General features: G+C 56.6%; 1 protein-coding gene across 1 annotated transcript; it reads left to right on the forward strand.

Annotated features, from left to right (window-relative positions):
- Window positions 1–7509: 7509 nt before the first annotated feature.
- Window positions 7510–9939, forward strand: LOC311165836 (low affinity immunoglobulin gamma Fc region receptor III-like; the record flags this gene model as incomplete). Its single annotated transcript, XM_084227337.1, has 6 exons — window positions 7510–7816; window positions 8076–8333; window positions 9085–9168; window positions 9554–9575; window positions 9665–9744; window positions 9830–9939. 6 exons carry the CDS (start codon window positions 7510–7512, stop codon window positions 9937–9939), a joined length of 861 nt encoding a protein of 286 aa, XP_084083463.1.
- Window positions 9940–13521: the final 3582 nt, after the last annotated feature.

Here is a 13521-nt window from a genome sequence, read left to right on the forward strand (position 1 = left end):
GGCAGTTCCACTGGGCCCGGCAGCGCAGTGTCACTGTGTCCCCCTCCAGCAGCGCCCGTGCTGGCACCTGCAGCACCAGCTCATCTGTGGGACAGGAGGTTCCCATCTTACTGAGGGGCTCGAGATAGGTCAGAGGTGTGTCCCCAAGGCACTGGGGACATCTGGGTGCACTGGGATGCACTGGGATGTCCCTGTGTGCAGGGCACAGGCTCCTGCCACACCAGCAGTGTGAAGCCACCTACGGACTGGAGCCCAACCAGACCTGTCAGGGGCCACCCAGATCATGTAAGATGCTCCCTCACCATCTAAGACTGTCACAGGGGGGCTGAGCCGACTGCCAGGTCTGTCACACTCATAGGTGCCACTCAGGGCAACAATGAGACGGTCCCGTCCCTGTTGCCACCAGCGCTGCCCGTTCCTGTACCAGGTGGTGTCACCGGTGCTCCCCGAGCCCTGGCAGGTCAGTGTCACCATGTCCCACAGCACCGGCGGTGTCCAGGGAGGCTCCACGAGGATCTGGATAGTCTGGGCACCTGCAGGTGAAAGGGGACACCAGCCTGCCAGGGCCAGCATGGGCTGGGGACAGTGGGGTGGGGACATGGCATCCCTTGAGGACTCACCAGAGAGGCCGAGGGTCTGGGCTGAAAGGGAGAAGGGACAGGGCTGGGAGGGGGTGGCACCGTGGGGACAGAGGCAAACGGGGTACAGTCTGTGGGGGCTGTGCCCAAACTGTCACCATGGGGAAAGCAGTTCTTGTGGGAAAGTGGGTCTGGGTAGTCCCCAAAATATTTGGAAGAGGCAGGGGGACATGTCTGTATCACAGCCACCCATGCACCACATCTGTGTGGCATGGACACCTTGGGAACGGACTCCGAGGCCACCCTGGGCTGAGGCAGAACATGGGGACACTGTGGACACCCCAGGCACAAGGACACCACAGACACAGCCCATGCTGGCCCAGGTCACCCCCACCAGCTCATGATCCCATCCCAATGATCCCATCCCCATGGCCTCATGGTTCTTGTCCCCTTCCTACCCTGCATCCCAGTTCCCTTGTCCCTATCCCCAGAGCTACCTGAGCCCAAAGGTGCCAGTCCCCACATTCCTGTCCCCAAATCCCCAAATTCCTGCCCCTATTCCTGTCCCCAAAGCCACCCTACATCAGTCACAGTCCCACCAAGGTCCACTTTGGGTAACATGGACTGGCTCTGCTGGCATTTGGGACCTCAGGGGACACCCCACAGCCCCCCTGTGCACCCTCCCCTCCCCATCCCCAGGGTGTCATGCCTGTGCCCAGGGCACTCACCCCACAGGAGCAGCGCCACCTTCCCAGCCATCCCGGTGTCCCCAGCCATGTGGACTGGCTGTCACTCGCTGCTGTGGCCACCGCTCCCCTGGCTGGTGGCTCTTTGGACAAAGGGGAAGGAAGCGAGGTCACGTCTGTCCCCACGTGTAGGTGGCCCTTGGTGGGGGCAGGGTGGCCACAAGCTGGGCACAGGCTGGGGAAAAGGGTGGGTGGGATAAAGTGGGACATGTGGTTCCCAGGAGTGGGGGGCTCAGGGGGTTTGGCAAGACAGGGATGAGTGTACAGGGAAAGGGGGGGAATCCTAGGGATGGAGTGCCTGCCAAATGGGGGTGCTGAGGAGGGGGAGTCACTGGGAATGGAGGTGCCATGGGAATGGGGCTCCCCAGGGCCTTGGGGACACAGGGATGAGAATCCCAGGGCAATGTAAGCTCCAGGGATTTGGGGTCAGGAGATGGGGGTCCTCGAAATGAGGGTGGTGGGGGAATGGGGAGTCCTGAGAGAATAAAGGCTCTGGAGAAAGGGAGATTTCAGGGGATGGAATGAACAGGAGAAGGTTCCTTGGGAATGGGGTGCTGGGCCATGGAGATCCTGGGGAATGGCAGTAATGGGATGGGAGTCCTAGGAATGGGGGCAGATAAGAAATGGGGCTCCTATGTTTGGGATCCCAGGGGAAGGGGGGTACCAGGGATGGGCAGTTGCTGGATGGGCACAGGCATCTCATCTCCTTCCCTGGGTGCCTCAGATCTTGGCGTGACCCAAGGAACACCCAGAGGGTGCTGATTTCCTGTGCAGGCATCACATGGGGGTCCTCTGCTTCTGTGCCCTCTCATGCCCTTGATGCTTCCTCTCTTTATTTCTCTTTTTTCCTTATTTTCCTCACTTTTGTGCCAGGTCCCCTCACCACCGGTTCCTGGCTCAGCAATCCCTGGGAGCACCTGAGCAGGGAAGGGGTTGGGGGGACCAAGGGGAGTGGGAAAATCAGGAGCGGGGAGTGCAGGGAAGGGTGGGGAGGCTGTGGGAGATGGAGCTGTTGGGCTGTGCCCCCTAAACACTTTCACTTTCTTTTTCCTGGACAAGAAGGAAGAGTCTGTTTGTGCTCAGTTTCAGATGGGAAAGGGGAGGGGGGGGTGTGTCTGTCCTGGGGGGCACATCCAGGGGGCTCCTGTCCTGGGAGGATCCTGTCCCAGAGGGTGACACATCCTGGAATGGGGGAACCTTTACCAGAGGGTGGCGGTTCCAGAAATGTCCCTGCACATTCCTGGCCAGGAGCCTGTCCCAGGTGGTGCATCCTGGGGACCCATCTCAATCCAAGGGTGGGGCCCAGCCATGGCCCAGCCCCACTGCACAGGGATGGCCATTGCCCAGCCCTGCTCTGGCCAGCACCAGGTGGCAGCCAGGACCTCAGGGTCCCCCCTGCCCCCTTGGCTTTGATTCTGGCAGCTTTAGAGCTGCTGCAGAGGTGAGAATTCTGTGGGGGCAGAAGGCCTGCCTGTGGTTTGCTCAGCCCTGCAAGAAGCACAAAACCCAAAGGGAGACCAAGCAGTGGCTCTGCGAGGGCCTTTGATGGTTTTCAGAGCAGGGCTGGATGGAAACTGGGCTGCAGGGGCAGCTGGGAGGGAATCAGTCTGGAAATGCACCCATTGATCATTTTGGCCCTGTCCCCAAGGGACTGAGAGACCTCCAGAACTCCTGCAAATCCCACACCAATCTGCTCGATAACCTGACCCGGACCCTCCTCCTCCTTCCTGCCTTCCCGTGGGTGGACAGTGGTCGGATGCCCCGCACCCACCACAGCTGCTCCCTCACTGCCCTCCACACCTGGATGGGGAGAGAAAATTGAGCAAAGGGTTCCTGGGTTTAGACAAACACCAGGAGAGATCACTCATCAAATCCTGTCATGGGCCAGACTGCCTCGCATTTAGAGATATAATTTGAATTTATTGCTGACATAATCAGAGCAGGATAAGGAGGAGTCAAAAAAACCCTTCAATACACCTTCTCCCTGTTATTTATAACTATGTAGTCATTGGCTTTCTCTATTATATTGCTTTTTGCAAACTATTTTGATACAATAAAGTTAGTAATCACTTTTTTACAGCTTTTGATACACTACAGTTTGTCAGCCTTTCTAACCTAATCACTGCGGAGAATATATATTTTTATGTGATAAATATATTATAGTTTAGGCTCTCCCAAAATATCAAGATAGAGACAATGTGTTGTCTATCACAACATTAACTGTTGCAGAAGTAGCTAATGCCTTTACTTGTGTAACTAAGTGACAATGGTGAGAATAAATCATATAATTTTGCGAAATAGCTAATGTCGATTTAATGTACTGGTGGAGTATCTCATCTGTATGATAAGAACACACTGAAAACTAGCAAGTAAATAAACATCCAAAGAAAGACTGCAAAGACGAATTTACCACTGACCCTTTGCTTATCGAGAACTGTCAAACCACAAAACAGGGGGGCCTTGTGAGAACATAAAAGATATAAACTTACTCTGCAGTATGGCATGTACTTTATGAAAATGAATCAAGGGTCAAACCAAGCAAAAAAATTCCCGGGACATGTAAACTAGAAAGAAAATTTGAATATGTGTAACCCTGCTGAGTATGTATTTAACCAATACAATGAAAAGGTGTGTAAGACAAATTGTTGTAGATAATGGTGTGCCTCTGGCATTTGCCAAGCACCCAGCATGCTGTTTACTGATCCTTTTATCCCTTATTAATCATGTACAAATTTTAAAGAGTGAGCCTTGTTTCTCACATGGTTTAATTAAAAGCTGCATTTTGTGTACAATAAGAGTGGAAAGGGTTGTGTGCCCCCCTGGCACTGGGAGGGGGAATGAGGAGCCTCATGGGTGCTGTGAAGAGCAAGAAGAGACCCCTGAGGGGAATCGATGCCTCCCACTGGCCTCAGTGCCCCCAGTGCCCCCCAGTGCCCCCAGTGTCACAGCACGTAATCATAGTGACGAGGGTCCTGCTGTCCCTTGTAGGTTCCCAACAGCTCCACGTTGGTCACATGTGGATCCTGAGGTGGGGCAGGGCCAGGGGACACCTGTGGGGGCAATGAGAGTGACACCAGTTGTGGGGACCTGGGTGGAGGGTGACACTCATGGGTGATGTGTCCCTGTCCCCTTCCTGAATTCTCCCACTGCCCGCTTCATGCCAGCATTCACTTTCTCATTCCTGCAGCAGAAAGAAGAGGTCATTGGTCTGGTTTATAGAATCCTTCCAACCACTGCTCTCCCAACAACTCCCTCACAAAAAAAACACAAACTAATCCCAAAGAAAAGAGACTTTTTTGCTCTCTTTATGATTCCCTTGGTGCATCCCACAGCAGCATTTGCTTATGGATAACAGAGAGTGTGGAATCTCCCTGAGTGTCCAACAGCTCCATGGGATTGTTCCCTGCCTGCTGGGCAGCAACCCAGCCCATAAGGAAGCCTTTTCTTAGGCCATCTTTAGGAACTCTCCCCATTTTGCTCATTCCCATCCTGAAACTTGATTGACTTTCCATGGAGGAAGGGCAGAAGCTCTGTCCATCCTTGGGACAGTGCACAGGAATCTCTGGAAATGCCTGTGTGTGCCTCAGGGTCTGATTCCCTGTTAAATCCACACCAGCCTGCCCTGAATTCCCCTGCCTGGGCACTCCCTGCTCCTGCTGTGACACCCCCGTTCCCCAACCCCTCGTGTGCAGCCCCTGCTCAATATTTTCACACTTTTCCCTCTTTTGTGGTGTGCACGTCCAGAACCCAAACCTTCCTTCCAGGAGGTTCCAGAAGGCTGCAGGTTTTGTTAAAGACACAGGGTCCAGGTTATGTTGTTGAGCAGATTGTTGTTGTCTTTGCAGTAATTTTGTGGTTTTCTCAGTCCCTTGGACAAAGGGACAAAATGAGCAATTGCTACATTTCCGGGCTGGTTCCCTCCCAGCTGCCCCTGCAGGGGTGGTTTCCATCCAGCCCTGCTCTGAAAACCATCAAAGGCCCTCACAGAGCCACTGCTTGGGCTCCCTTTGGGTTTTGTGCTTCTTGCAGGGCTGAGCAAACCACAGGCAGGGCCTTTTTCCCCCACAGAATTCTCACCTCTGCAGCAGCTCTAAAGCTGCCAGAATCAAAGCCAAGGGGGCAGGGGGGACCCTGAGGTCCTGGCTGCCACCTGGGGCTGGCCAGAGCAGGGCTGGACAGTGGCCATCCCTGTGCAGTGGGGCTGGGCCATGGCTGGGCCCCACCCTTGGATGGCCACTGGCTTCAAGGAGCAGGAGTTTGGGAGCTCCTTCCTTCCCTGGGCTCCATTTCTGAGCTGCTCTTGCTGGCTCAGATCCAGCAGGGGACAAGGAAGAATGGAAAAGTCTGGCCACCCTCCAGACCTTCCATGCCTCAGGACAGGATCCCCTTGCTCAGCATGTGTTCCCCCTGGGACAGGATCCCTCCAGGAAAGAATCCACGCCCAGAGTAACAAACGTGTCAAACAGCCTCTTCCTTTTTCTGCAGGAAAATGAAAATGTTGGTGGGGGCAGGGGGTGGGGAAGCTTGATAGTCCCATCCTGCACAGCCTCCCCAGCCCTCCCTGCAGAACCCTCACCCCTGCTTCCCCCACCCTGGACTTCCTCCAACCCGTTTCCTGCTCGTGGCCTCCACAGAATCATCAAGGCACGAAGTAGGGGTTGTGAAATTGATGGGGGAAATGATGGGAGTGGAAATAAAGAGGAGAAAAAGCCCCTGGGGGCTATAGGGACCCAGGCCCAGACCTTCTTGGAACCTACCTGGGGTGACCCTCCCAAATAACAAGCACCCTGGGGGGACTTTGCTGGGCCCTGGGTCACCCAAAAAAATCTGAGGCACCCAGGGAAGGAGCTTTGACCCATGAGCTCACCAAGCCACTGCCCATGCCTGGTGCCCCTATTCCCCAGGGATCCCAATCATGGGAGCCCCATTCCTTCTATCCCCCCTTTCCTGAGACCTGCATCTCAGTATGACCATTCCCCAGGATCTCCATGGCCCAGGACTCCATTCCCCAGGAACCCTCTCCTGTTCATTCCATCCCCTGAAATCTCCCTTTCTCCAGAGCCTTTTTTTCTCCCAGGACTCCCCATTCCCCCGGCACCCTCATCCCGAGGACCCCCTTCTCCTGACCCCAAATCCCTGGGGCCCATATTCCCCTGGGACTCCCATCCCTGAGTTCCCCCCAGCTCTGGGGACCCCCATTGCCATGCAACCCCCCCTTCTCAATGACTCCCACTCTTCAGCACCCCCATTCCCCAGGCACCCCATCCCAGGGATCTCCCATTCCCATGGACACCCAGCCCTGGGTCCCCAAAACCACTGAGCCCCCCAGTCCTGGGAACCCCATGTCCTACTTTGTCCCACCCGGCCTTGTCCCCAGCCTGTGCCCAACTTGTGGCCACACTGCCCCACCAAGGGCCACCTACACGTGGGGACGGATGTGACCTCGCTTCCTTCCCCTTCATCCGAAGAGCTGCCAGCCAGGGGAGCGGTGGCCACAGCAGCGAGTGACAGCCAGTGCACATGGCTGGGGACACCGGGATGGCCAGGAAGGTGGCACTGCTCCTGTGGGGTGAGTGCCCTGGGCACAGGCCTGACACCCCTGGGGATGGGGAGGGGAGGGTGCACAGGGGGGCTGCGGGGTCCCCTGAAGTCCCCAATGCCAGCAGGGCATGCAGCCCAGTGTGACCAGAGTTGTGGGGTGGCCGTGGGGGCAGCAAAAGAGGACAGGATGAGTGGAACTGGGATGGGGGGACAGGGACAGGGGGATGGAAATGTGGGGACTAGGATGTGGCAGAAGGAACCTTGTGGCTTGGGCAGCTGGGGAGACAGGGATAGGGACACAGGGATGCAGGGGCAGGGACAAGGGGACAAGTACCATGTGCTTGGGCCATGAGGACATGTGCCATGGGAATGGGAGCATGGGCACAGGGCCATGGGGCTGTGGCTGTGAGGCTGGTGGGGGTGACCTGTGCCAGCACAGGGTCCCCATGCCTGAGCATGTGTTGGCTGCTGTGTCCCTGTCCTTCAGACCTCTGTGCTACACCAAAGCCCCCACTGAGAAGTTTTGGAGAAACTCCACACCCCAATGCCCCTGAGCCTCTGTTCCTGCAGTGCCACCCCCTCCCAGCCCTGTCCCTTCTCCCTTTCAGCACTGACCCTCGGCCTCGCTGGTGAGTCCTCAGCAGATGCCATGTCCCCACCCTGCTGTCCCCAGCCCTGCGATGGTCCTGGCAGCCTGGTGTCCCCTGTCACCCGCAGGTGCCCAGACCACCCAGCTCCTCGTGGAGCCCCCCTGGACACCGCCGGTGCTGTGGGACCGGGTGACACTGACCTGCCAGGGCTCAGGGAGCGCCGGTGACACCACCTGGTACAGGAACGGGCGGCGCTGGTGGCAACAGAGACCACAGGACTGCCTCAATGTCACCTATAAGGGCACCTATGAGTGTGACAGACCCGGGAGTGGGCTCAGCCTCCCCATCAATGTCTCAGATGGTGACGGATGTTTGGTTCTCCCCAGCCTGGCACCCGCAGGGACCCCAAGGGCTCTGGGTGGGCTCTGCTCCATGGGTCAGCTCTTGGTGTGACCAGAGCCTGTCCCCTGCTCTGGGGATATCCCAGAGTCTCCCAGTGTGAGCAAAACCCTGGGGGTAATGGGGACCACTGCTGCACTGGGTGTGACCCATGGGGAGATCCTGGTGACATGGGGACCCTCCAGATCCCTGAGATGTGACAGGACCCCCCTGTCCCCCAGGCTCTCTGGTGCTGCAGGTGCCGGCACGGGTGCTGCTGGAGGGGGACACAGTGACACTGCGCTGCCGGAGCTGGCAAGACAAGCCAATCACCTCAGTGTCCTTCTACCATGATGAGGAGGAACTGGGAGTGTTCCCCAATGGCACCCAGCTGTCCCTGTCCCCTCTGCAGCTGAGCCACAGTGGCCGTTACAGCTGCAAGGGCCAGGTGGGATCCTGGGGGTGGCAGGAGTCAGCGCCAGTCACAGTGACAGTGCACGGTGAGTTTCCCAAAGCCCCCACCCCAACACCCCCACAGCCCTTCCTCAGAGACTAAGGGCCAAAAATCCCCCTTCCCTCTCCTGTCCTGAGCTCTCCCCTGTGCCAGTGCTGGAGGTTCCCCCCGAGCCCACCGAGGGGTCCCCCCTGACTCTCAGCTGCCTCAGCACCCCAGCCCTCTGAGGCCCCGAGCCCCCCTACTGGGATGGGCAGGTGGTGGCAGCCCCACAGGCGTCCCCACAGCTGTTGGTGTCTGCTGTGGGAGTCTCCCACTCAGGGAATTACAGCTGCCAGGTGCGCCTTGAGGGGGGGACCATGTGGAAGAGCAGAACCCGGCTCTGTGTCACAGTGAGCAGTGAGTGCGAGGATGGGCACGGGGACCCCTCACTGTCTTCTCAGGCCACCTTGGGTACCTCTTTGTCTCCCATCATACATTTCTTGTGCATTTCCCCTCTCCCCTTGTCCCCTCACCCCTCTCTGGTGTGACCCCAATTCTGACATCCCCCATCACACCCATTCCCACCCGTCCCTATCCCCCCACACTGGCTGCCAGCCCCTCCCTGTGACCTCAGCCCTGTCTCTGTCCCCACAGTGCCTGTGGCCAATGCCACCATCACCCCTGGTGTCCTGGAGGTGACACCGCAGGACACAGGGACACACAGAGACACAGGTGGGGTCACACAGCATCACCATGGAGTGCAAGACCCCTGGGGTGATGGGTGATCCTGATGTGTCCCCCTCTGTTTCTTGCAGTGGCCACAGGGGTCGGTGGGGCCCTTTTGTTCCTGCTGCTGCTCTTGGGTGTCATTGTGGCCTGGCACCGGTGGCACCGTGTGGGTGGGTGACAATGGGGGGCAGGGGTCCCAAGGAGCTGTTGAGGACCTCAGAACTGGGGAACAATAGGGCAGCACACACAGCTCCATAATTATGACCTTGTCTGGGGGTCCTGTAGGGCTTTGGGGAGGTGCTGGATGGTCCTGCAGGGATGTTGGGGGTTCTTTCAGGGGCCCTGGGGGCGTTTGAGGGGTCTCTGTCCCTGCTGGGATTTGGGTTCTTGAGGCTGATTTTGTCGGGGGCACTGTGGATGTTCATGAATACTGGGAGACTTCAAGGATGCTTGGGGATCCTGTAGGAAATTGAGGGTCTCGTGGGCATTCAGGATTCCTGAGAGGACTCAGGGCCCAGGAACCCCATAGTCACCCCTCCCCTCTTTCCTTTGCAGCTGCCAGGAAAAATCAGGAAAGGTGAGTGGGGGGCTCAAACCACCCTCTAACCTTCATCCCCAACCCCAAGACTTCCCATTCTCTCCCCTACATCCCCTTTATTCCCTCAGGCCCCCCCCGGATCCCCCAGCCCCCCCAGAGGAGGGGGAGGTGCTGTACACCCACGTCATAATCACCAAGAAGACAGCAGGTGAGTGTGGGGGGGACACACACAGAGGGACATGTCACCCATGAGTGTCACCCCACCCAGAACCCACAGCCCGTGTCTCTCGCAGTGTCCCCCTGTGCCACCACACTCCAGGAGCCCCAGGTGACCTACGCGGAATTGCGGGGACTCCAGGGACGACCACAGGAACCCAGTGACATCTACGGGAATGTGCTGTGACACTGGGGGGAACTGGGGGGAACTGGGGGTCCCCACCCATGGGCACCCACTCATGTGTGTGCTGCCACTAAGAACTGCCCCTCTTCCTCCCTGTGGTGGCACAAAGATCCCAAAGGGCTGAGAGAAGAACAATTTCCTGCAACAGCAACGAGAGAGAATAAAACCAATAACAACAGCAACAAGGTTCAGAGTCCAAAGGGTCACAAAAGGAACAATTTCTACAGAAAGCCCCCAAAAAGAAACAAACCCCAGACATTTTCCACAGCACGTTTCTTCCACCAGAGGAACCTGGCCGAGCGCTTGATCTTCCTTGCTCTGATGGCCACAGCAGCCTTCAGGAGGCTCTGGATTCTCTTCTTCCCTGCCCCAAACCCCTCCTCTGTTGTGTTCCCTACACAAGGCTGTCACAAAGGCCCTGTGTGGGTTCCAGAGCCTCCCCCTTTTCCAGGGACGACGGGATCAGGCCATGGCACAGGACAGGGTACCAGAGACAGGAAACATTTGATGTCTGGAGACATTTAGAACACCTGTGCGTGGCAGGGGTGGGTCAGGCCTTGCTTTATGTGAGACTGGGCCCCATCTCTCCATCAGCCTGTCAGCCGTGGCACACTGGGGACAGTGTGACGCTCTGCCAAAGCCAGCTCCTGAGTGGCCAGGTGAGCAGAAGTGCCACCCGGGGAGAGGGCCCTTGGTGGCCCAACAGGGTTCAAAGGCTGAGAATGAGGTAGCCAAGTCTCTGACCTTGTCTCCTCTTAGGGTGTCTGTCCCATCCACGCTGGAACTCAGGATTTGGCAACTCATTGAAATGAGAAATATCTGCCAAAGAAAGTAGGAATCTTCCTGGAATGCAAAGAAGACCCATACCTAAAACATTTTTTCATTTCAAAGGTTATGGGGCTTTCAGGCAGAAGTGTAGTAAAAGGAATAAGGGCTCTTTACTGGGAAATTTATAAACCAGTACAGAACCAACAACACAAAACCAGAACTTTCCCTCCTGCTCAGCGCTGTTGGTTTTTGTGGCAGTTATAACCACGGCCAGCAGGGGGCGCTGCAGGGAGCACTCCCGGCCAGCAGGGGGCGCCCCGGTCGAGCTCCATCCCCTTCAGGGTCCATGGTGGCCTTGGACGGGAGGGAGGAGGGGAACCAGGGGCTCCTTTTGCAAACTCACAGGCACCAATCGATCCCGGCATAACCACCAGCAGCAGGTAGAAGCCACGAAAGCAGCAGGTTGCATCCTAGTGCCTAGTGGCCGCATAGCAGTGTCCCGGGACCAGGAACACTTCCTGCCCATTGCCTGCGACCTCTTCCCATGATCCCGAATGGAAGGAAGGCAGCGCCTGACCCCAGGCAGGTCTCGGGTCCACAGCAGCACCTCTGGTGGCTTTACACCACAATTCCTGCAAACCCTCACCCTTTCACTCAGGTGAGGAGGACAGGGATGGAGCAGCCTTGGGGACACCTGGAATCCAGACAGGGTCACTCCCCAGAGCTCCATGACAGCCATGGGGCAGAGCCACTGCTCGATATTTCTACACTTTTCTCTCTTATTTGGCAGCTATAGTCTGAAACCAAACATTCTTTCCATGAGGTTCCAGAAGGCTGTAGGTTTTGTTTAAGAAGGAGGGTCCAGGTCATGTTGTTGAACAGATTGTTGTGGGATTTGCAGTAGTTCCGGGGCTCTCTCAGTCCCTTACCTAGTGGAACAGATGATCAATTGCTGCATTTCCAGACTGGTTCCCTCGCAGCTGCCCTTGCAGGGGCTTTCCAGCCAGCCCTGCTCTGAAAACCATCAAAGGCCCTTGCAGAGCCACTGCTTGGGCTTCCTTTGGGGTTTGTGCTTTTTGAAGGGCTGAGCAAACCACAGGCAGGCCTTTTCCCCCCACAGAATTCTCACCCCTGCAGCAGCTCTAAAGCTGCCAGAATCAAAGCCAAGGGGGCAGGGGGGACCCTGAGGTCCTGGCTGCCACCTGGTGCTGGCCAGAGCAGGGCTGGGCAATGGCCATCCCTGTGCAGTGGGGCTGGGCCATGCCTGGGCACCACCCTTGGGTGGCCACTGGCTTCAAGGAGCAGGAGTTTGGGAGCTCCTTCCTGCCCTGGGCTCCATCCCCGAGCTGCTCTTGCTGGCTCAGATCCTGCAGGGGGTGGGCTAGAAGGGAGAATTCTGGACCCTCCCAGAGGGTCCTGTCAAGCCACAGGACAGGGCCCCCTTGGCTACCAGGTGTCCTCCCTGGGACAGGATCCCCCCAGCACAGGAGCACCCTGGATGTGACCCCTCAAGAAAGAACCCATCCCCCATGTGACAAAGGTGTCAAATGGCCTCTTCCTTCTGCTGCGGGAGAGACAAAGTGAAAGTGTTGGGGAGGCACAGCCAGACACCCCCATCCTGCACAGCCTCCACAGCCCTCCCTGCAGACCCCTCACCCCTGCTTCCCCCACCCTGGGCTTCCCCCAACCCCTTTCCTGCTCAGGGCCTCTCCAGGATCATCAACGTCTGAACTGGGGGCTTGTGAAATTGAGGGGTAAAATGATGGAAATGGAAATTAAGAGACAAAAAATTCACTGCGGGTTGGTGGGACAGAGACCTAGAGCCCCTTGGAATAAGGCTGGGGTGACCCCCTTGTGAGGGGGTTTACTTGTGGGGTTAATTGTGGGGTCTGTGCTGGGCTCTGGGTAATCCCAAAATCTGAAGCACCGAAGGAAGGAGCTGTGACCCTTCAGCCCACCCAGCAACTGCCCTGTGATAGTCTGTCTGAAATTTCTCTCATTTGTCTCATGATTTTTGTCATAAAAAAGGACAGAAACTGAGACCACCCCAAGATCGTGTTTGATATCCGGGTTTGACGAAAGTCTGACAAGCTTACAAGGCCAAGACGTAACTCCCAGCCTGCCAAGTAATTGTGCAAAGGAGCACCTTGACCCGTTTTGTAACAACAAGCCTTGGAATTTCCCTGCCTCTCAGCTTGGATGTACTCTTTTCTGGAATAACCTTTAAGTGGTCCCCACAGAAGAACCTTCATCTGTTCTGCAACCACCGTGACTGACTGACTCAGATGGGAGAAGCCTCTTCTCCAAGGACTGAGACATGAAACCCTCACATAAAGAAAATTCATTTTTTTCCCAAGGACTGAGACTGAAACCTGGGGGGAACTGGTGGGGGGAACAGAACAGACTGTGATGTTTGCTTGCGGGTGCAGACCGTGATGTTTGCTCGCGGGTAGTGATTATTGGGACTATTGGACCAAGAAGGAAACTATTGCATTATTTCCCCCTCTCCGCCTTTCGCAATCTTCCATTGGATAAAAACCCCCAGGTTAGCTAGTGCAATTCAAAGATCTTCCCCGCGCTTGGAACAACTCCTCGACTGACGGAACCTCGACTGGACTCTGAAGGACCCCGTCGCTTCCAGGGGCGGTAGCTACACCCTCCTCTTTTCTCTTTATCCCCCTACTTTTCCAGATGCTTTCCCCACTTTCCCTCTTTTCCCTCACACGCATTTTTGCTGTAATCATTCAATAAAGTGCACTGTTTTGACGGTTACTGCAAACCCCCTTTGCCGTGTTGGTATTTTGTACTGAGAAATGC

Source organism: Fringilla coelebs (assembly GCF_963513975.1).
Source record: "Fringilla coelebs genome assembly, contig: SCAFFOLD_30, whole genome shotgun sequence".
NCBI lineage: Eukaryota > Metazoa > Chordata > Aves > Passeriformes > Fringillidae > Fringilla > Fringilla coelebs.